The sequence below is a fragment of the Oncorhynchus masou genome, chromosome 29 (genome assembly GCF_036934945.1).
Source record: "Oncorhynchus masou masou isolate Uvic2021 chromosome 29, UVic_Omas_1.1, whole genome shotgun sequence".
Lineage (NCBI taxonomy): Eukaryota > Metazoa > Chordata > Actinopteri > Salmoniformes > Salmonidae > Oncorhynchus > Oncorhynchus masou.
In genome coordinates this window covers 26343045-26364872 of record NC_088240.1, presented here as the reverse complement: position 1 = coordinate 26364872, position 21828 = coordinate 26343045, and the positions used below count along the sequence as shown (strand labels likewise).

Here is a 21828-nt window from a genome sequence, read left to right as displayed (position 1 = left end):
CTTACCAACAACAGTGAGACTGCAGATTCCTTTACGTAAGCCAACAATGTTCTCCACAGCCACCTGGTATCTGCCGCTGTGTTCGCGTTTAGCCTTGGGCATAGCCAAGCACAGTGTTTTACTAGTGTTGGTCATTGTGACCTCCTCATTTGCTTTCAGCTCTTCCTCGTTCTTTGTCCATGTTATTGTAGGTGCTGGCTTCCCAGTGAAGCGGCCCTGGAGGGTGCACACGTCTCCCACACGCACAACCAGTCTGTCACGGAAGTCCAAGTCGATCGTTGGGGGCTCTGAGGATGGAAGAACAAAGAAGTGATGTTTTCAAATATATATATTTATATATATATATATATATATATATCAACATTCCCCAAGATATTTAGAATGACTACCTTATTCAACACTTACCAAGTTCTTCTTTGACCTTGATTGGCTTGGTGCAGAAAGAGTGCTTGCCCTGACCAATCACGTTGACAGCACTGACACGGAATTCATAGGTGGAATTCTCTTTGAGACCTCCCTTTGTGAACTTCCTATCCATTAGCGTGCCATCAGTATCGATCTTAGTGAAGCTATCCTTTCCGATCAGACGAGTTTCAAGCACATAACTTGTAACCTCAGAACCCCCATCATACTTAGGTGGTCTCCAGGTCAAACTGATGGAGTCTTTGGTGATTGCTGTGACCTCTAGATCCTCAGGACGCTCAGGAACAGCTAGCATGCAAAAAGGACACAAAAATTAGGCCCATTGGAATAATATAAATAATAGCTCGATATGCTTATGTTTTGTAACAGCAATAAGAAAGCTGTAGTTCTGGTATTGATATAGGCAGGAACTCACAAATAGGATCTTTGATGAGAACTGGTCGTTGTGATTCAATAAATGGACCCATTCCGATGATATTCTCAGCTGCGATTCTAAAGAAATATCCTTTTCCGTCAATGAGACCCTGGACCACAGCATTATGCCTGGTGACCGTGTAAGAGACTGCTGTCCAGCCCATGCGGTCAGACTCTCTCTTCTCTATTAGGTAGTTGGTGATGGCAGAGCCACCATCGTCTTCAGGGGAGCACCAGGTTAACTTGCAGGAGTCCGTGGTGAGGTTCACACCAGAGAAGGGCTGACCAACTGGGCCGGGAACATCTAAGAACCACATGTGAAGCAAGTTTTCAATAACATAGGATCTAGGATCAGGCCCCCCTCCCTCATATTCATTATGACCTAAAAGGCCAAACTCATCCTAGATCAGCACTCCTACTCCGAGATGCTTGATACATACTGCTCCTGATATCACCTGAGATATACTCAACATCACCAATGACAAGAATAAGTACAGTTCTTACCCAACACCTCCACAATGACAGCCTTCTTCCTTTCCCCTCCTTCATTCTTTGCAATAAGGGTGTATATACCCTGGTGATGGCGTCTGCAGTTTTTGATAACCAGAGCAGAGCTGATTGACGTGATTTCAACCTTAGCCTCTGCTGGTAGAGGCTGGTCATCTCTGTTCCATGTGATCTCTGGTGCAGGCTTGCCTGACACGTAGGCCAGGAGGCGGATGGTACCACCGGCATGGACTACAATCTTTTCCTTCAATGTGGCATCCAAGTCCACTTCAGGGGCAACTAAAACAACAAGTGTGTGTTAGTTTACGATAGCAAACACTCTACTGCATCCAAATTGGCACCCTATTCCCTATGTAGTGCACTATATAGGGAATAGGGTGCCATTTGGGATGAAGCCTCTTTCATGGACGTAACAAATGGAGAAATTGAAAATCATACTGTATATCATAGTTGTCTTGTCTCTTACTTGTTCTGTCCTTGCATTCAATCACTTCGGCCACTTGACCGGGCTCACCGACGCCAGCAGCATTCACTGCCCTCACTCTAAACTTGTACCTTCCCAGCTCTTTCAGTCCAGACACAACAAACTTAGTGCCTCTAATCTCCTTGTCTTTAGCCTGAAGAAGGGAAAACAAAAGTATTACAAATATTCAGATGCTCTTAATTTGATGTTATTTAAATTAATTTAGCAGGTTGTCCCATTAAGATCAAAAGTGTTTGAGAAAGAATACTTTTGAGAAATTATTTGAGTAAATGTAATTACCTTTTCCCATCCGTCTTTTATCACTACTACCTTTTCTTCTTCTTCTGATTCTGATATTTCATTTCCATCTTCGTCGAATATGATTTTCTTAACCTTTTTTGCTTTTACTACTACTTTGTCTGCTTCCGCTGCCTTCTGTTTTTCAATTTCTGCTTCTTTTTCCTCGTTTATGTATTCAACAAAGTAACCAGTGACCTTAGATCCACCATCATTTAAAGGTGGGATCCACTCCAGATCCACTGTTGACTTGGTCCAGTCTGTTACTTTGGGGGTTGGGGGACCCGGGAGAGCTACACACAAACAAGATGGCATTTACAATGTCAGAAGGCCAAACAAATAGAAACAACATAGCTATGTAACAATTAGAAAATAGAAAGAACCCTCCCCATGTAAGAAAAACTGTATTTATGCATCTCAAATGTAACCATATTCCCTATATATTCCACTACTTTTGACCAGGGCACTAATATAGTGCACTAAATAGGCCGGAAATAGGGTGCCATTTGGGATTCACAGTATATATGTTAACTTACTAATAGGGTCTCTTGAAAGAACAGGATCCGATGGGACACTAGGAAGTCCCATGCCAGCTGCGTTGATTGCGGTTACACGGAACTGGTAGATTGCTCCCTCCTGCAGACCAGTGATCTCATACTCTTGACCCAGGGGCATGACCCTGATGGGGGTGCGGTTCACTTTGGTCCAGCGCTTAGCCGTCGTCTCTTTACGCTCCAGCCAGTAACCACTAACTGGAGATCCACCATCGTATTTTGGCTCGTCCCAGATGATCACCATTGACTCAAGAGTCACGTCTTCCACTATGGGCTTCTCAACTTGGCCAGGGACAGCTGTTGAGATGAACAATAAGAAAATTGTTTGGAAGAAATATATCCACAGTGACATTGACTTAGAAAGTGCTGATAATACAATAGTACATTCAACTTACTGAACAGATTCCTTGCTTTCTCAGGTTCGCTGTACAGCGGTGGTCCAACTCCATATTTGTTCTGAGCCATGACACGGAACTCATACTCATGGCCCTCAGTCAGCCTCTGAACTGTATACAGGCCTTCTTTGGGGTCTGCGGAAACGTGCACCCATGACTTTCTGTTTTCCTCACGCTTCTCAACGACGTAGTTTGTAACCTTGGAGCCACCGTCATCTCTAGGTGGTTTCCATGCAAGTGTTATCCTCTCGGCAAACACCTCTTTGAATTCGATTGGCCCGATAGGTACGCCAGGTCGTCCTGAGTTGAGGAAGAAAAGGAGCCAATGGTTTCATATGACAACACAATTAAGCAGACTAAACAAACAGAAAGAAATAAAGAAATTCAGAGAGAAATTCCTCACCTAGGACAGTGAGTTTTATTTCCTTAGATGCTTTGCCCAGACTGTTGCTAGCAGTGATAGTGTACAGGGAGCTGTCGTCTCTCTTGGACTGCTGGATCAGCAGCGTACATTTGTTATCAACTACCAGCTTGTTGACATGCTGATCATATTGCACTACAGCCTTGTCTTCAGGCTTGGCAATGGGAGCCTTCTGCCATACGAGGGAGGGGAATGGACAGCCATGGATCCTAGCCACAATATGGACGTCTAGTCCCTCTTCACCTTCCATCTGTTCCTTCAGTTCAATGGTAGGAGCACCTAAACAATGGAGGGTTGAGTCAGTACAATTGAGTCAGTACAATCAAAGATTTTTTTCTTCTCTCATCTAGAAGCATTTACAATAGCATACATGTGCTGTGCTGTCCCCCTGAAGAATGCACTTTGCCCCCGAAATGTTGGTGTTTTATGCTCATTCAATCTGAGCATATTTCATGCTTTCCTTATTTAACTTTCAGACTTTTTCTTAACTGTACTTTTCACTCACATGTCTGGTCCTTGATAATGATTGGTCCAGCGGTAGCAGATGGTCTGCTTGGGCCGGCCTCGTTCACAGCCTTGACGCGGAACTCATACTCTCCTCCATTTTTAAGATCTTCAATGATGAAGATGGTTTCCTCAACGTTACGCTTGTTACACTGCTTCCACGTCTCTTTCTCCGGACCGCTGGTGTCCCAGCTCAGGCGCTCAATGATGTAGTGCGTCACAGGAGAACCACCGTTGTTCTTAGGTGGCACCCATGTCAGGGTCACTGTATCCTTGGTTACCAGATTGATCTTGACATGGGTTGGGGGATCAGGTATGTCTGATAATGGGAATAAAGAATGGGAACTTATTAGTAAGGTGTACACTTTGTAACCTACATTTCATAAAATGTTATGTGTACATATCCACATAACAAATACTATAGTAGACTGTATTATTCACTGTAGTGTTTTTGTAGACTTTAGTGTAGTTTTCACTGTAGGGGTTTTGCAGACTAAAGTCTGCAAAAACACTACTGTGATTACTGTAGTATTTACTGTAGTATACTGCTGTATTTACAGTTAACTATAGTATAAATACTGTAGTAAAATAAAACTGTAGTATATACTATAGTAATTAATGTTGTGTTTTTGCGGACTGTAGTATACCGTAGTATTTACTGTAGTGTTTTTGCAGACATTTCTGTAGTATTTACTATAGTGTTTTTGTTTTATTATCTTTGTCATAGAAGTAGAGGCTTTCTCCTTGAGGAAACCCGAAGAAAATACTAAAATAGCAAATTTTACATAACCTATAGGTAGGGAGGACTGGGTTCTTCTGCTCTTTTCTATAACCTACAGAAAAGGCAGATTAAATACTGTAGTATTTACTATAGTTAAAAGGGTGTAGTGTTTTTGCGTACTGTAATGTTATTGCAGACATTACTGTAGTATTTACTACAGTGTTTTTTTGTGGATAATCTGTAGGATTTACTATAGTATTGTTGGATTCTAGCTTGAAACATACTTATTCATGTTACCATGCTATAGCTTATTGATTAGTTTACATGTATAAGAATGTATATGTTGGGGTCCATGGAGGGTGGATAAGAACTAGGTGTATGGATAGTTGCTGAGTGAGGAAGGGGACGTGCAGAAAGTGGTATTGTTAAATCTAATGGCTCCTAAGGAGGGGAGAGAATGGGCAACAGTATGGTTTCAGTTACTGATAAGGTAAGACAGTTGCGGATTCGGGATGAGTGAGGAATTCGGCCCGATGTCAGGTTGATTGAAGTAAGAAGGAACAGTCCTATCCCACACACATATATTTCCACGCCCATGAGGGTTCTAGCAGGAGGTGGGACCATGACTACATCAGTGAGAGGGACCAATTATGTTCCTTTCTAGCAACAGAGATGTATTGGATGTCTAGATGTGCAAGGAGTTGACTCCTCCTAGTAGGAGGGCATAAATATATCTGCTTGTGTAAATATGTCTTTGTCTTTGCAGCTGTTTGACTCATTGAGGGAATAAACTTGGTTTGAGCTGTTCCTAGTCATCCGTTTGAGTTTTAATTCTGTTTGTTTAGAGCCTACAGTATAATACAACATTATATCGTAAGTACTACACATGATAGAGAGATACTACAGTGTTTTACACTTTACATTTTACTGTAGTTTACTATAGAATTCTATAGTAAGTACTGTAGTATTCTATAGCAAACTGTAGTATTTATTCATGTGGGTATTATCATTACTACTGTATATATAGTGGTTAGGATTTGGCACTCTCAACCCCGCTGCCCGGGGCGGCAGGTAGCCTAGTGGGCCAATAACCGAAAGATTGATGGATCGAATCCCCGAGCTGACAAGGTAAAAATCTAACGTTCTGCCTCTGAACAAGGCAGTTAACCCACTGTTCCCTGGTAGCCTGTCAAGAATGTGTTCTTAACTGATTTGCCGAGTTAAATATAAAAAATATGCTGTCTGCTTTAATTCCAAAGTGACTTACATGAGTACTATTATGAGTACATATTTATTTGTTAGTAATTCATTTGTGACTTACAGATGGGGTCTCTAGCCCTAGCAGGCTCAGTGGTCTCAGTGAAAGGTCCCATTCCTAGACGGTTCTCTGCCCGCACACGGAACACATACTCCTGTCCCTCCAGCAGTCCCTCCACAACGTAGGCCTGGCTGAAACAGCACTGGTTTACTATGGTCCAAGCCTTTCCTGTCACATTCTTCTTCTCAATGAAGTAACTCTTGATCCTCTCGCCACCATCATTAGCAGGCAGTTTCCAGATCAGCCTCATGGTGGCTCTGGTGATGTCAGTCACTTTGAGCTCTCTAGGAGCACCAGGCACATCTGTAAACAGATGTCAAACAGACGTTAATATGTATTCTATGAGAAGTGTTGGGTTTCTCATAAATGTTTTATGTCCTAAAAAACAATATACTTTTTGATATGAGCCTCCTTTTTGTAATTTTCCTGGCTTTGCACGTATCCATCCTTTCCACCATTAATTGCTTTTATACTGCACTTACCGAGAACATTGACTCTGACGTTGACATGTTTCTGTCCAGCCTTGTTCTTGGCTGTGATGGTGTATCTTCCAGAGTGGGTCCTCAAACACACAGGTACAGTGATGTTTGAGGTAGTATCAGTAGATTCAATCTAAACAAAGGAAATTAAGTCATTAGTCCTGGTGAGAAAGATCAAATCAGGACATTTATACATATTGGTCAGACAATGTGATTATTTTACTACTTATAACAAGGGTTATGTGTTATGTCCTTTGACCTTGATGCATGGTAGCTGTACAATGCCTTATAACAAGGGTTATGTGTTACGTCGCATGGTAGCTGTACAATGCCTTATAACAAGGGTTATGTGTTACGTCGCATGGTAGCTGTACAATGCCTTATAACAAGGGTTATGTGTTACGTCGCATGGTAGCTGTACAATGCCTTATAACAAGGGTTATGTGTTACGTCGCATGGTAGCTGTACAATGCCTTATAACAAGGGTTATGTGTTACGTCCTTTGACCTTGATGCATGGTAGCTGTATCTGGACAGTTTTATCTCAATCTCTTCATTCAAAGACTCAATCATGGATACTCTTACTGACAGTTTGCGGCTGCTTTGCGTGATGTATTGTTGTCTCTACCTTCTTGCCCTTTGTGCTGTTGTCTGTGCCCAATAATGTTTGTACCATGTTTTGTGCCACTACCATGTTGTTTTGCTATCATGTGGTTGTCATGTTGTGTTGCTACCATGCTGTTGTCTTAGGTCTCTATTTATGTAGTGTTGTGTTGTCTCTCTTGTCGTGATGTGTGTTTTGTCCTATATTTACATGTTGTTGTTTTTTTAAATTAAAATCAATATCCCATCCCCCGTCCCAGGGGGTCTTTGCCTTTTGGTAGGCCATCATTGTAAATAAGAATATGTTCTTAACTGACTTGCCTAGTTAAATAAAGATACATAAATACATCTGTAATATGCATGTCAATCTCTTGGCTCAAAGTGGAGGAGAGATTGACTTCATCACTACTTGTATTTGTGAGAGGTATTGACATGTTGAACTACTGGCACACAGCTCAGACACCCATGCATACCCCACAAGACATGCCACCAGAGGTCTCTTCACATTCCCCATGTCCAGAACAGACTATGGGAGGCTCACAGTACTACATAGAGCCATGACTACATGGAACTCTATTTCACTTCAAGTAACTGATGCAAGCAGTTAAAAATAGATTTAAAAAACAGATAAAAATACACCTTTTGGAACAGCGGGGACTGTGAAGAGGCACAAACACAGGCACAGACACGTGCATTCACACACACACACGATAACATGGATTTAGTGTTGTAGATATGTGGTAGTAGAGGAGTGGCCTGAGGGCACACACTCAATGTGTTGTAAAATCTGTTGTGAATGTATTGTAATGTTTAAAAAATTGTATAACTGCCTTAATTTAAATAAATAAATACAAATACAAATATAAATGCCTTACCTCTGAATCAACTGGAAGGACATGAAGGCGATTCTTCTTGTGGGTCTTTGCTGAACCAGTGTATTCCCAGGTCACCTTAGGAACGGGACGCCCTTTGATGGTGGCAGGGATTCTGAAGGCATGACCAGCTCGGACGCAGAGCAAATCTTCCACAATGCAATCGATAAGGATCTTCGGCCCCACTGTGACATTAAAAGGCATCATCAAAACAAAGAACAACAATAAACTTGTGACTACTGGTGAATACTTGTGAATACTTCACTCAAAAACTATATTTTAGTATTTTCTCCATCAATACACTGTTAAAACAATTCCCAATTTTGTTTGCATGCGTTTTGCATCATATGATTCGTCAAGGAAGGTTTTTGCTCGACTGAAAGTGCTTTTATTGAAAACTTGACTGCTAACATGCATAAAAACATACCTTTTCAAATTAAAATGGATAAATAAGTAGGTCTAATTACCATGTACGTCCTCAATTAGTACTTCAGTCTTTGGACTTGGGTCAGACTCGCCGATGTCATTGACAGCTGTGACTCTGAACTTGTAGTGTTTCAGCTCTTTGAGACTTGGGACAGTGAGCTCTGTGGTCTCATGCAGAGTATCTAGATCTGTGATCCTGTTCCAGAAAGAGCTGCCTTCATCCTGGATCTCAACAATGTAACCCTTGATGGGGCTTCCCCCGTCTTTTTCAGGTGGAGACCATGTGAGGCTGACACTGTGCTTGGTTTTGTCTGCGACCTCTGGTGGTGCTGGCATGCCAGGTTTCACTGTGGGGCACAGAGGGAGAACATCAAGGTCACCAACTCTGGTCATTACAAGGTACTCCTGGGTCTCTCAATAGGGCACATACTTACATATTCTTCAATACAATTTCCAAAGCAGCTAAATGAATACTAATGTTATTTTTATTTCTATAAATATACATATTATATGTAAAATTATACTTACTAAGAGGGTCCACTGCGTTTGCAGGATCGGAAGGTCCACTGGGGGGTCCAATACCGGCAATATTGACAGCCATGACACGGAACTCATATGCAGACCCCTCAATCATACGAACGACCAGGAACTCCCAGCCCTTAGGGGCGCGCTTGGTCACTGGGGCTTTATTCACCCGGGCCCAATAAGACGAACCTTTCTCCCTCTTCTCCAGCCAGTAGCCAGAGATAGTGGATCCACCGTTGTCTCGTGGAGGGTCCCATGTCACAAGCATGGAGGACCTGGTGTGCTCTGCGATCTTTGGTTTCTCTGGAGGACCAGGGAGTCCGTACAGATCCTTGATGACGGTGGCCTCTGTTTCGCAGGCGTCACTCTGTCCATACTTGTTCTCTGCTCTCACTCTGAACTGGTACTGGCTACCGGTTTCCAGATTCCAAACCTTTGAGAAGACATTTGGGAACATTGAGTAAATGATTAAATGATTCAATTAAGTCCACTATAAGCATTCATGCTACTGTCTCAACATATTACAATCTTTGTTGTTTCTTTGATATAGAGAGAGACATAGCATATTATATGTCTCGTTATTAAGGCCCATACATTAAAGTTCTTCACAAGCACCAAAAAGTTGAAAATAGACCGGGGCATTCCTAACCATACCCTACCTGAATAAATATGTTTGTTCAAGATATAGACCTGGTCCGAACTAACCCAAGGACAAACAGACCAATCCCCGTATAGACCCTGTCGCGTCCGGTCAGATCCAAGTGATGTAAGCAGCAGAAAATAATTGTTTTAGCTATGTTATCAACCAGAGCTGTTAATGCGCGAGGGAAAGAGAAACAGAGCTGGTTTTAGGTATTCGGGAACAGGTGGACCAGTGAAGACCTCTACCATACATGCTTATGACCTGCTATGAAGCATTATAACGGCGGGTTTTAACTCAAGTGTTACCAAACATAATATATTCAATCTGTTTTATACTGACCCCGAGTCGTTTCTCAATGATGCTGTTGGTGATCACCGTCCATACAGGAATGGGTCTCGGCTCAGATTTAGGTTTAGGCTCCTCATCCTCAGAATCCTCATATTCTTCTTCAGGTTCCTCCTCAGGAAGAATGTCCAGCTTCTCAACGATGTAGTTAGTGAGCTCACTTCCTCCGTCGTCCTCTGGGGCGTCCCAGGTCAGCTTGCAGGACTCAGCCTTGATGTTACCAATATTCACATTCCTTGGTGGCAGAGGACGGTCTGTTAACAAGAGAGAGGATTAATATTATTACCCTTATAATGACAATGCAACAATTCAATAAAAAAAGGTCAGACTACAGTAGACAGACTAAGATATTTTCTTTTTGCTAATTTGTATGGATATTTTCTTGCAGAAAAGTGAGCTAATGGCTTTGACTTTACTGATTCATACTCACAGTGTCCAGAAAATGAAGAAAAGCAAACAACGTACATAATATCAGACCACTTACCTAACACATTAACCTTGATGGTGTGACTAGCTGACCCAAGACGATTGGAGGCAGTCACTGTAAAGATCCCTTTGTCCAATCTGGCTGCTGCAGGGAAACTGAGCTTGGTGTTGGACTGGATTCTGTTGATCTCCTTGGTTTCCAACAACAGAGTCTCCGTGGGCTCTGCAATAATGACTTCATCCTTCAACCATTCAACCTTGGGCATTGGAAGACCAGTCACCTCAGCAGGGATTTCAATAGGCTCTCCCTTCTTGACAGTGATGGCATCTCCCTTGAAGGTCTTTAACATCCTCACAGTAGGAGGAACTGAAATAGAAGAAGCAACTCAGTGACAAGTTTATTCAATTCAATTCAGTCCAATTAAAATCAATCAAGTCCAATTCAATTCAACATGTTTACTATTTTAGCATATAGGACAAATACCAAGACCATAGAACTCAGAGGACTAACCTTCATCATCTTGAATGACAATGGTGAGTGGAATTCCAGGTTCACTTGGTCCAATCAAATTGACAGCCTTGACACGGAACTCATACATAAACAGCTCCTCAAGGTTATCGACAGTCATGAAGAGGTCCTTGCACATCTCTGTGTTACAAGGCTCAAATGCTGGGGCATCGTGCTTCTTCTTCTCAACAAAGTAGCCCAAGATTGGACTGCCTCCATCGTTGCGGGGAGGTCTCCATGCAAGGCTGATGGAAGACTTTGTCCTCTCAGTGTAGTGGAACCTCTCAGGCGAAGTTGGTGGAGCTTCAATTAAAATATAGAGTAATTAACCTCTATTAATGATCTGACCTGCACAGAAACACATTTGCATGAATCAACAATATCTAGACATTACCTTTAGGATCCACTGCAGCAATAGGACCCAGATCAACAGGAGGGCCACAGCCAAACTTGTTCTTCGCCACAACTCGGAAGATGTACTCCTGTCCTTCAACAATACCCACAATCTCACACTTAGATGAGGGTGTCTCGATGGGCTGTCTCCACGTGTGCATCTTGGGATCTCTTCTCTCAATGATGAAGCCGGTCAGATCACTGCCACCGTCGTCATCAGGATCGGACCAGTTCAGAATCATCAGTTTCCTGGTTACCACCACAGGTTTCAGGTCCAGCACAGGCCCGGGAACATCTGACAGAGGACAGGTCAAAGTGTTACATCCAAGTACAATATGTGAGTAAGTAAGTAGGTAGCCTTGTCCGAGCCAGAATGGCCCATAGGTTAGGAGCCTATCTCCTGTATCTGCAGCGTGAAGTACACCCCCTGGAAAGGGTACTAGTCTATCGCAGGCCAACAACATTTAAGGCGACATTATTACTCTTTGGATAATCCACAATAGATGTTTTTATAGATGTTCTATTAACTATTAACAAACAAACTATTCATTAACCCTAATCCTAGCTTTACATCATCAAAGTACAACCAAATGTGTAACATGCCCAAAAATGGCATACTGTGATATCATAGCTAATAGAGAATTCATCAAAACACTTACCCATGACATCAACCCTTGTCCATGTAGACTTGATTCCGCTGCTATTTCTTGCACTGATCTGGTACTTGCCAGGATCCTTTCTGGTGGCGGCCTTGATACTGAGAGTGCTTTCCTTTCCAACATTTTCTATCTGGACGTGGTCTTTGTCAGGTGGACCGTCATCTTTGGTCCATTTGATGTCTGGAGGAGGTCTACCAGTGACCAGGGCAGGCAGAATCAGTGGCTCCCCAGCTCTGATCATTACGCCATTCCTCACAGTGAGATCCAACTCTACCACTGGAGCCTCTGTAGACACAATCAACATTCAGTGACATTAGCTATGTTTTAATAATAATAATACACAGGACCTGTATATAGTACTTTCAAAGACCCAAAATCACTTGAATATCCATGGAAGTTAATGAAGGGAGAAGGACAATAGTAATGGCTGGAATGGAATGGAAGAGACAGTGGTATTTGGTACTATTCCATTAATTTCGTTCCAGCGATTACAATGGCCCTGTCCTCCGATTCAATGTGACACCAATGCAGGCCACTGTTGTTAATGTATTAAGCATACATTTGTTGTTATTGTTTTGAATAAGCTTTCTGATCATTGGTTACTGTACCTTTAGGATCTCTGACAAAGACTGATTCAGTCAAGCCAGGAGTTCCTTCACCAGCTCCATTGACTGCGATCACACGGACCAGGTACTTGGCTCCTTCTCTGACTCCATACACAGTGAAGGCCCGGGTCTTCCAGGGTCTCTCTGTGGAGCGGGACCAGTCATTGGTGCCTGCTAGGGTCTTGTCAACATGGTAGCCCAGGATATCTCCACCTCCATTGGAGGCTGGAGGATCCCATTCCACATCAATGGAAGACTCAGTGGTATCAAGGATTCTTGGGAACGGTGGTCCAGGTGGCACTATGGGACAAGCACATCAACAATAACATATTGTATTTGATCATTGTTCGACAATGAAACTTAATCAAAATGAATCATTGTGTTGTATTATATTGTATTGATTTTGTGCATTTTGTATGCTTAAATTCACAAAATTAATTTCCATGCAAATGGACAATAAAAGGTATCGTATCATAATATTGTTGACTTACAGATTGGATCCTGGCATGTCATGGGATCAGACGGGACGCTGAACTTCCCAGGCCCAGCTTGGTTCTCAGCAGCCACCCTGAAGATATATGTAAGACCCTCCAGTAGGCCTTCCACATTCATTTCTGTATCCTCCAAAATGACCCGGTTGACTCTGGTCCAATGGGTGCTGTTGATCTCACGACGCTCCACCCAGTAACCAAGGATCGGGCTGCCCATGTCGTTTGGCACCTCCCAGGTAACCAGCATGGAGTTGGCTGTGATGCCGTCAATCTCAGGCTTCTCTGGAGCCTCTGGTGGGTCTAGAATAAGAAGTGAACATCACAGTTGTAAGAACAAAGTACAATCACGACGAACCCAGACGTGCAAAACTGGTTGAACTGACATCATTATTTTGAATGTTATAGACATGATAAAACTCTTAAAAAATAAATTATTTACCAAATGGATCCTTGGCAATAATTGGCTTAGAGATACATGGTGGTCCAGGACCAAACTTGTTCTCAGCAGTGACACGGAAGATGTACTCCTTCTTCTCTATCAGTTTGGTCACGGGGTATCTACATCCTCTGAGCGTTGAGGTTACTGTGATCCATCCGATCTCCACCTTGGAGTTGTCCTTCCTTTCCAAGGTGTAGTTCAGGATCTCACTGCCACCATCATCCATGGGAGGATCCCACTTGCAGATGACAGAGTTATTCCTGATCTCCTCAAACCTGAAGTTGATTGCAGGACCAGGTGCATCTGTAAAGGTCAAGTAAGAGGTTTTATATTATGTTTTCAAAATGTGGTTGAAAAATAACTATGAGTGTCAACAACACCACTAAATTAATGTAAAAAAAAAATATATATATTATATCTCACCTAGCACATTGACTTCACAAGTTGCAGAGGCAATACCATGGTCGTTCTCGACCTTGATAGTGTACACGCCATGGTCACCCCTGATGGTGTCCCTGACAATGCAAGAGGATTCTCCCCTTTTCTTGTCATGGATGGTGAGACGTTCCTGGAGGGTTGGGTAGTCAGGGAGTTCCTCCTCAGGCTCTTCATGGGCAGGCTCTGCAGCTGGAGCCTCAACCTCTCCCTCCTTGACTTCCTTCTTTTCTCCTTCCTTCACTTCCTTCTTTTCCTCCTTCTTCACCTCCTTCTTCTTAACAATGGGTTTCTCTGGTCTCTTCTTCATGGCTTCAGGTCTGATGACCACGTCGTTCCTATACCATGTGATTTGAGGGTATGGGGATCCAGAGATGTTGGCGTCCAGTCTGATCTCAGCACCTCTCTTAATGCTCATACCGGACTGCAGACTTCCACTGAGGAACACCTTGGGTGTTTCTGAAAAGAAAACAACCACATTTAAAAATGACAAATGACCTGTCTGAAAAATCGTATCATTGTTTTGAATTGTGACCGTTTGAATAAGATGTATCCTTCCTTACCAACAGAATCAGAAGCCTTCACCATTGGTGTGCTGCGTGATGGGTCGCTGACTCCGGCAGCATTCTCAGCTCGTACACGGAACTGGTATTGTTTTCCCTCCCTGAGATTCCTCACTGTGTAGGACAGCACAGGCACAAGGAAGTCGTTGCATCTTGTGAAGTTCTCATCACCCTTCATCATCATCTCCAGGACGTAGCCCATAATCTTGCAGCCCCCATCATACATAGGTGGTTTCCATGTGAGGGTGATAGTCTTAGAAGTAGGGTTGTGGGTCTCAACATCTAATGGAGGGTCAGGGCGCTCTGAAATATTGAACAAGGAACACTTAATAAATCCAATACAACTCTTTAGAAATGTAGTCTTTCTTGGAAAATAAAATCATCAACTTCGAATTGTGAGCAAGGTTTGCACCTGGTTTTCATTTAATGTGTTTCTTGGACACAAAATAAATATTTCACTCACGCTTCTGATCCTCTGCGATCACGGGGTTGCGGAGCTCAAGGTACTCCCCACCACCAATCTTGTTGACAGCTTTGACCCGGAAGTAATACTCTCCATTGGGGATCAGATCCTTGACGGGCCAGCTGACTTTGTTCTCTCCAGACATCATGTTGACATAGGTCCTCCGGCCTGCCTCTCTGCGCTGTAGCACATAGTGGAGAACAGGGCTGCCACCATCATAGTTGGGTGGATCCCAGGAAACCTTGCAAGAGCTCTTGGTGATTTCACTGGCAACAATGTCTTTGCAGGGACCGGGCAGGCCTGTCAAAACAAACATGGATATGAAGATTTGATCTTGATAGTTGTAGTATGCTGGTGCTAGTAAATAATATTTCTAATATTTTCAACCAAATAGAGTATTTATGTCAAATGTAATGATTACACTATTAGGGACACCATGGAATATGGAAGTAATAATATTATTTTATTTTGACACAAACGTACCAACAACTTTAACATTGATTGTTCCGCTGCTCGTTCCCAAGGAGTTCTCCAGTGTGACCTTGTACTGGCCGGCGTCTGCATGCAGACAGCTCTCGATCTCCAGGTGGCAGGAGAGGTACTCCTGTCTGAAGGTCATTCTTTCATCGTCCTTCAGCTCCTTTCCGTCTTTGTGCCAGGTGATCTTGGGTTTGGGCACTGCTCTGAATGGGATGGGGAGATGCCACTTCTCTCCCTCAATAATCACAATGTCCTTAGTCTGGAACTCAAGGATTGGGATGCCTTCAGGAGGGAAAAATATAGTATAATCAGATATCAGTATATAATATATCTCTGGAAACGGAAATATACATTATTGAAGGTTTACTTACAGTCAGGGTCCTTGGCATAGACCTTCTCAGAGATATCAGATGGCTCACTAACTCCAACAGAGTTTATGGCACGGACTCTCAGGACGTATTGTTTCTCTGGGATGATGCCCTCCTCTGTTTTGTATTTGAGCTCCTTGATTGGGCGAGAGTTGATTCTCATCCACTTCTCAGTACCAGCCTCACAGAGCTCGATATGGTAGCCAGTTACAGGGCTGCCACCAGTTCTCTCTGGTGGTCTCCAAGCAATACACAAATGATCTCTGCTGGCTTCAGTGATGTGAAGCTCAATTGGAGGAGAGGGTACACCTATAAAAAACAATACAAAGACAAGTATTATAACATTGCAGGTTTGGGTTTCTTCGTTGGTAAATAGATTATCAATTATAAATTACTCATGCAAGTAAAACAAATTTAGCCATAAAACACAGTGTTTTTACGTTAAAAACAGAAAAAACCCCACCTGTTGGATCTTCAATAGCAATGATTTCTGTTGGTTCACTAGGGTGTCCAACACCGGCTTCATTCTCAGCACGAACCAGGAACTGAACCTCGGTTCCTTCAATGACGTCTGTAACTCTGTACTTGCAGTCAGCACCTGAGGTCTTACCACACTTCACCCAGCGGGTGCCCAGTTTCTCCTTCTTTTCAATTGAGTATCTAATAGAATCAAATATTCCCAAATGTTATAAACATGCTTATATGACAAAAGTACACTCTATGACACTCCTATAACACTGGAGTTGACCAAAGTTTACCTCAGAACTGGTCTGCCACCATCATTCTTGGGGGCGTCCCACTGCAAGTCAACATGTCTCTTTGACACTCCATGGACAGAGAGATTATATGGCGGTCCAGGGGTAGCTGAAAATAGGAAACAATACTTAGAAATGGACTTAGCAACCTTTGCATGTTGTAAGTGAACACCAGTTACATACAGTAACACTATAAACAGTAACTATGATCTTACTGAAAGTATCTTTAGCCATAATGGAGTCTTCCAGTTCACAGAATTCACTGGGTCCAACAGCATTCTCAGCAGCCACACGGAACACATAGAGGGAGCCCTCATTCAGTGGAGTGACCGTGTACTTCAGCTCCTTCACAGTAGTGTCCACTGCCTGCCAGCCCTTACGCCTGACATCCCTCTTCTCAACAATGTAGTTGGTGATGGGTGAACCACCATCCTTCTCTGGTACTGTCCACTTCAGCTCAGCACTGTTACTGGAAATGTTGATGACATCCAACCAGCGTGGGGGTGTAGGAGGATCTGGAAAATGAATGCGTCATCATCAACCATCTACTCAGTCAACCAACCATGACACACTGTACCGCTTCAGATGGAAATGATCTCAGTCTGTGTGTCACAAATGACACCCTATTCCCTATATAGCATACTACTTGTGACCATAACGTTAAAGGGAATAGGGTGCCATTTGGAACGCAGACAGCTACTTACTGAGTCTCTCCTTGCACAGAACTGGATCGCTAGGCTCGCTGGGCTCACTCTCCCCAGCGATATTGACTGCAATGATCCTGAAGGAGTACTCCTGTCTGTCCATCAGGCCTCTCAGGAAGTGCTCCAGGATATTGATTCCTTCTGAAACACGAACCCACTGCTCAGTTCCACTCTTCAGGAGCTCAATGATGTAGCCCTCGATCTTGGCACCACCGTCATGCTCAGGCTTGGTCCACTGTAGGAAGGCAGAGGTCTTGGCCACGTCTTTGACAGTTGGCTTACCAGGAGCCCATGGAGGATCTGTAGGAAAAGAAGACATGTTGTTTTGGTTAACAACATTACATTGCATAAATGATTAATGGTCTGTTGATTGAATACAATATATATATATATATATATATATATATATATATATATATATATATATATATATATATAAAAAGTATGTGGACATACCTTCCAATTAGTGGATTTGGCTATTTCAGCCATGCAATCTCCATAGACAAACATTAGAAGTAGAATGGCCTTACTGAAGAGCTGTGACTTTCAATGTGGCACCGTCATAGGATGCCACCTTTCCAACAAGTCAGTTCATAAAATTGCTGCCCTGCTAGAGCTGCCCAGGTTAAAAACTTCTTAGGGCAAGGCCCTTTTTCTCTCAATTTCCGCCTGAATGACGTGCCCAAAGTAAACTGCCTGATACTCAGGCCCTGAAGCCAGGACATGCATATAATTGGTACCATTGGAAAGAAAACACTTTAACGTTTTTTAGAAATGTTAACATAATGTAGGAGAATATAACGCAATAGATATGGTAGGAGAAAATCCAAAGAAAAACCAAACAGATTTTTTATTTTTTTGAAAAACCATTGTCTTACAATGTCAAGTATAAGGGCATACTGGAAATTAGCTCCCAGAATGCAATTCCTATGGCTTCCACAGGGTGTCATCAGTCAATGTTCAAGGTTTCAGGCGTGTAACTTCCAAAACAAATAAGAAATATCAGTTTTAGTAGAGGGACACAGACTTGGATATTCGTGTTTGCTCGCACTATGAAGACAGGACATCTGCTAAAATCGGTTTCCTTTTGAACATACTTCTGTCCGTAAGAAATATTATAGTTTGATTACATTTTAGGGTACCTGAGGAGTACATAAAAATGTATGTTGACTTGTTGAAACAAGGTTTAGGGGTAGATTTTCAGATTCCTTTCTCTGCATGTTGAATGAGTGGATTACTCAAATCGATGGATCCAACTAAACAGACTTTTTGGGATATAAAGAAAAATTTTACCTAACAAAACAACACTTCATGTTATAGCTGGGACCCTTTGGATGACAAATCAGAGGAAGAAAAGTAAGTGAATTTGTGAATTTATGAAACCTGTGCCGGTGGAAAAATATTTTGATGTGGGGCGATGTCCTCAAACAATCGCATGTCATGCTTTCGCTGTAATAGCTACTGTAAATTGGACAGTGCAGTTAGATTAACAATAATTTAAGCTTTCAACCGATATAAGATACTTATATCTACCTAAATGTTTAATATCCATAATTTGTATGATTATTTATTTGAATTGTGCGCTCTCCAGTTTCACCGGAAGTTGTCCCGCTAGCGGGACGCTGAGCACTAAAGTGCTGTTATTGTGAAGTGGAAGCGTCAAGGAGCAGCTCAGCCGCGAAGTGGTTTGTCAGACAGGCTCACAGAACAGGACTGCCGAATGCTGAAGCACGTAGTGCGTAAAAATGGTCTGTCCTTGGTTGCAACACTCACTTCCGAGGTCCACACTGCCTCTGGAAGCAACATCAGCACAAGAACTGTTCGTTGGGAGCTTCATGAAATGGGTTTCCATGGTCAAGCAGCTGCACACAAGCCTAACATCATCATGAGCAATGCCCAGCGTTGGCTGGAGTGGTGTAAAGCTTGCCGCCATTGGACACTGGCAGTGGAAATGCGTTCTCTGGAGAAATGAATCATGCTTCACCATTTGGCAGTCCGACGGACAAATCTGGGTTTGGAGGAAGCCAGGAGAACGCTACCTACCCCAATGCATAGTGCCAACTGTAACATTTGGTGGCTGAGTAATAATGGTCTGTTTTTCATGGTTCGGCTAGGCCTCTTAGTTCCAGTGAAGGGAAGTCTTAATGCTACAGCATACAATGACATTCTAGACGATCCTGTGCTTCCAGCTTTGTGGAAACAGTTTGGGGAAGGACCTTTCCTGTTTCAGCATGACAATGACCCTGTGCACAAAGAAAGGTCCATACAGAAATGGTTTGTTGAGATCGGTGTGGAAGTACTGGAGTGCACAGAGCCCTGACCTCAACCCCATCAAATACCTTAGGGATGAATTGGAATGCCGACTGCGAGCCAGGCCTAATTGCCTAACATCGGTGCCCAACCTCACTAATGCTCTTGTGGCTGAATGGAAGCAAGTTCCCGCAGCAGTGTTCCAACATCTAGCCTTCCCAGAGGAATGGAGGCTGTTTAGCAGCAAAGATGGGGCCAACTCCATATTAATGCCCATGATTTTGGAATGAGATGTGTCCACATAATTTTGGTAATATAGTGTATGTTGGATGTATTACCAATAGGATCCTTGACCAAAATCTGGTCAGTTTCCTTGCTTGGTTTTCCAGGTCCGGCGAGATTCTCAGCCAAGACTCTGAACTTATACTTCTTCCTTGTGGGTAGTCCTTTGACTCTGCAAATCAGAAACAAACACATAATCAACACCACCATCAAATGAATAGCTACAACCAGAAATTAAATCAACACTGTCATTACTGCCTTCAATGACGAAAATGTAAGCATTACAATGTTAATTAACTAAATGTATTCTAACGTCTTACTTGAATGTTGTGTCTCTGATTGGGATCTTGTTGCATCTGATCCATCTGTTCTGGTCTGGTTCAAACCTCTCAACCCAGTACCCAGTGATAGGACTACCACCATCCTCTTCAGGCTCATACCAATTCAGAGTCAGGCCATCTTTAACAATATCAGAAGGCTCCAGCTTAGTTGGCGCACCAGGAGAATCTGAAAACAACAGTTACAGACAATTTTAGCAACAAGCCAGAAAACAAAATAATGCTCTAAAGGAAATACAATTAAATTGCTTTGACTAAATACAAACATAAACTTAACATACCAAAGGCATATCTGGCAATGATTGGCATATGTTCCGCTGGCACACCAATACCAAACTGGTTCTCAGCAAACACTCTGAAGATGTATTCCTTGAAAGCTGTCAGGTTGAGGGCCTTGAAGTTGGTCTCTTTGACAGTGGAGGAGAGCTTGTGCCAGATCTCGCTTTCTGCGGCTCTGCACTCCACTATGTAGTTAGTGACCTTTGCACCTCCGTCATCTCTGGGAGGGTTCCAGGCAAGGAAACAGGACTTGTTGGTGATCTCAGAGATATCAAATGCAGCTGGAGGACCAGGCTTATCTGTTCAAGACAAATAGAAAACAATGTCAGAACATTAAAGAACACACTTTTAAACAAGTGTTTCCTCACAAATAAAGGTGACAAAATATGATACCTAGAATGTTGACGTCAACGGTTGCAGTAGCACGGCCACAGCTGTTGTGTGCTTCAATGATGTAGGTAGCTGTGTCCTCTCTTGTTGTCTTGCTGATAGTAACAACGGAGTGACCAGGCTTGTCGTCAATAGAAACTCTATCGTCACCCTTCAGAACCATGTCACCCTTGGTCCATTTCACTTTAGGTACGGGCTTTCCAAGAACATCAGCTGGAAGCTCAATCTTAGAGCCAGCTTTGGCGGTCAGTCCAGCAAGACATTTGACATCCAGAAGAATCTCTGGGGGGTCTGTGAGATTATACAGAAAATGTGTTATACTGATGATACAGAAACCCATTTCAGCCATTATGCAAGATGTTACATATACAGACATGGAGCATTTACGCAAAACATACCTTTAGGATCAACAGCCAAAATCTCATCTGTAGCCTTGCAGGGTTTGCTGGCACCCAGTCTGTTCAAGGCCTTAACGCGGTAGGCGTACCACTGTCCCTCAATGAGACCAGTCACTTGCAATCTAAGAGAAGTGAGTTAGCCTTTCAAAACAAAACAAAAATGTCTTAGAACTTTTTCTCTGGTTCTACTTACTTCAACTCAGGGACCTGATCTCCGCAGGACTCCCACTTGTCTGTGCCACGCTGGCACCTTTCTATGTTGTAGCCCTTGATTCCAGTGCCGCCGTCCCACTTGGGTGGTTCCCAGGTCAGGAAGATGCCAGAAGCTGACTTGTCCCTCCATTTCAGGTTCTCAGGTGGGTCTGGAACGGCTTGAATTCAAAAGACAGGCATGTCAATGATTCAGAACAGTTCTAATTCAAATGACAGACATGTCAATGATTCAGAAGAGTTCTAATTCAAATGACAGACATGTCAATGATTCAGAAGAGTTCTAATTCAAATGACAGACATGTCAATGATTCAGAAGAGTTCCAATTCAAATGACAGGCATTTCAATGATTCAGAAGAGTTCTAATTCAAATGACAGACATGTCAATGATTCAGAACAGTTCTAATTCAAATGACAGACATGTCAATGATTCAGAACAGGTCTAATTCAAATGACAGACATGTCAATGATTCAGAACAGGT

General features: G+C 42.8%; 1 protein-coding gene across 1 annotated transcript in view; it reads right to left on the bottom strand.

Annotated features, from left to right (window-relative positions):
• The window catches only part of ttn.2 (titin, tandem duplicate 2), a 176248-nt gene that overhangs the window by 62574 nt on the left and 91846 nt on the right, over nucleotides 1-21828 (bottom strand). Inside the window, exons 133-172 of the mRNA XM_064944764.1 lie at nucleotides 21329-21506; nucleotides 21136-21257; nucleotides 20741-21028; nucleotides 20350-20646; nucleotides 20051-20237; nucleotides 19787-19902; nucleotides 17199-17498; nucleotides 16710-17009; nucleotides 16498-16603; nucleotides 16203-16399; nucleotides 15743-16048; nucleotides 15375-15653; nucleotides 14892-15191; nucleotides 14429-14731; nucleotides 14134-14324; nucleotides 14065-14076; nucleotides 13854-14028; nucleotides 13431-13733; nucleotides 12992-13291; nucleotides 12504-12800; nucleotides 11896-12180; nucleotides 11238-11531; nucleotides 10847-11146; nucleotides 10394-10702; nucleotides 9904-10163; nucleotides 8925-9354; nucleotides 8438-8743; nucleotides 7974-8155; nucleotides 6500-6629; nucleotides 6021-6320; nucleotides 3980-4297; nucleotides 3457-3753; nucleotides 3054-3353; nucleotides 2641-2955; nucleotides 2240-2397; nucleotides 1811-1961; nucleotides 1342-1623; nucleotides 839-1141; nucleotides 406-711; nucleotides 6-287 (exon numbers count right to left, since the gene is read on the bottom strand). Coding sequence (XP_064800836.1) covers nucleotides 6-287; nucleotides 406-711; nucleotides 839-1141; nucleotides 1342-1623; nucleotides 1811-1961; nucleotides 2240-2397; nucleotides 2641-2955; nucleotides 3054-3353; nucleotides 3457-3753; nucleotides 3980-4297; nucleotides 6021-6320; nucleotides 6500-6629; nucleotides 7974-8155; nucleotides 8438-8743; nucleotides 8925-9354; nucleotides 9904-10163; nucleotides 10394-10702; nucleotides 10847-11146; nucleotides 11238-11531; nucleotides 11896-12180; nucleotides 12504-12800; nucleotides 12992-13291; nucleotides 13431-13733; nucleotides 13854-14028; nucleotides 14065-14076; nucleotides 14134-14324; nucleotides 14429-14731; nucleotides 14892-15191; nucleotides 15375-15653; nucleotides 15743-16048; nucleotides 16203-16399; nucleotides 16498-16603; nucleotides 16710-17009; nucleotides 17199-17498; nucleotides 19787-19902; nucleotides 20051-20237; nucleotides 20350-20646; nucleotides 20741-21028; nucleotides 21136-21257; nucleotides 21329-21506 — 10065 coding nt within the window. The remainder of the gene's footprint in view (nucleotides 1-5; nucleotides 288-405; nucleotides 712-838; nucleotides 1142-1341; nucleotides 1624-1810; nucleotides 1962-2239; nucleotides 2398-2640; nucleotides 2956-3053; nucleotides 3354-3456; nucleotides 3754-3979; nucleotides 4298-6020; nucleotides 6321-6499; nucleotides 6630-7973; nucleotides 8156-8437; nucleotides 8744-8924; nucleotides 9355-9903; nucleotides 10164-10393; nucleotides 10703-10846; nucleotides 11147-11237; nucleotides 11532-11895; nucleotides 12181-12503; nucleotides 12801-12991; nucleotides 13292-13430; nucleotides 13734-13853; nucleotides 14029-14064; nucleotides 14077-14133; nucleotides 14325-14428; nucleotides 14732-14891; nucleotides 15192-15374; nucleotides 15654-15742; nucleotides 16049-16202; nucleotides 16400-16497; nucleotides 16604-16709; nucleotides 17010-17198; nucleotides 17499-19786; nucleotides 19903-20050; nucleotides 20238-20349; nucleotides 20647-20740; nucleotides 21029-21135; nucleotides 21258-21328; nucleotides 21507-21828) is intronic.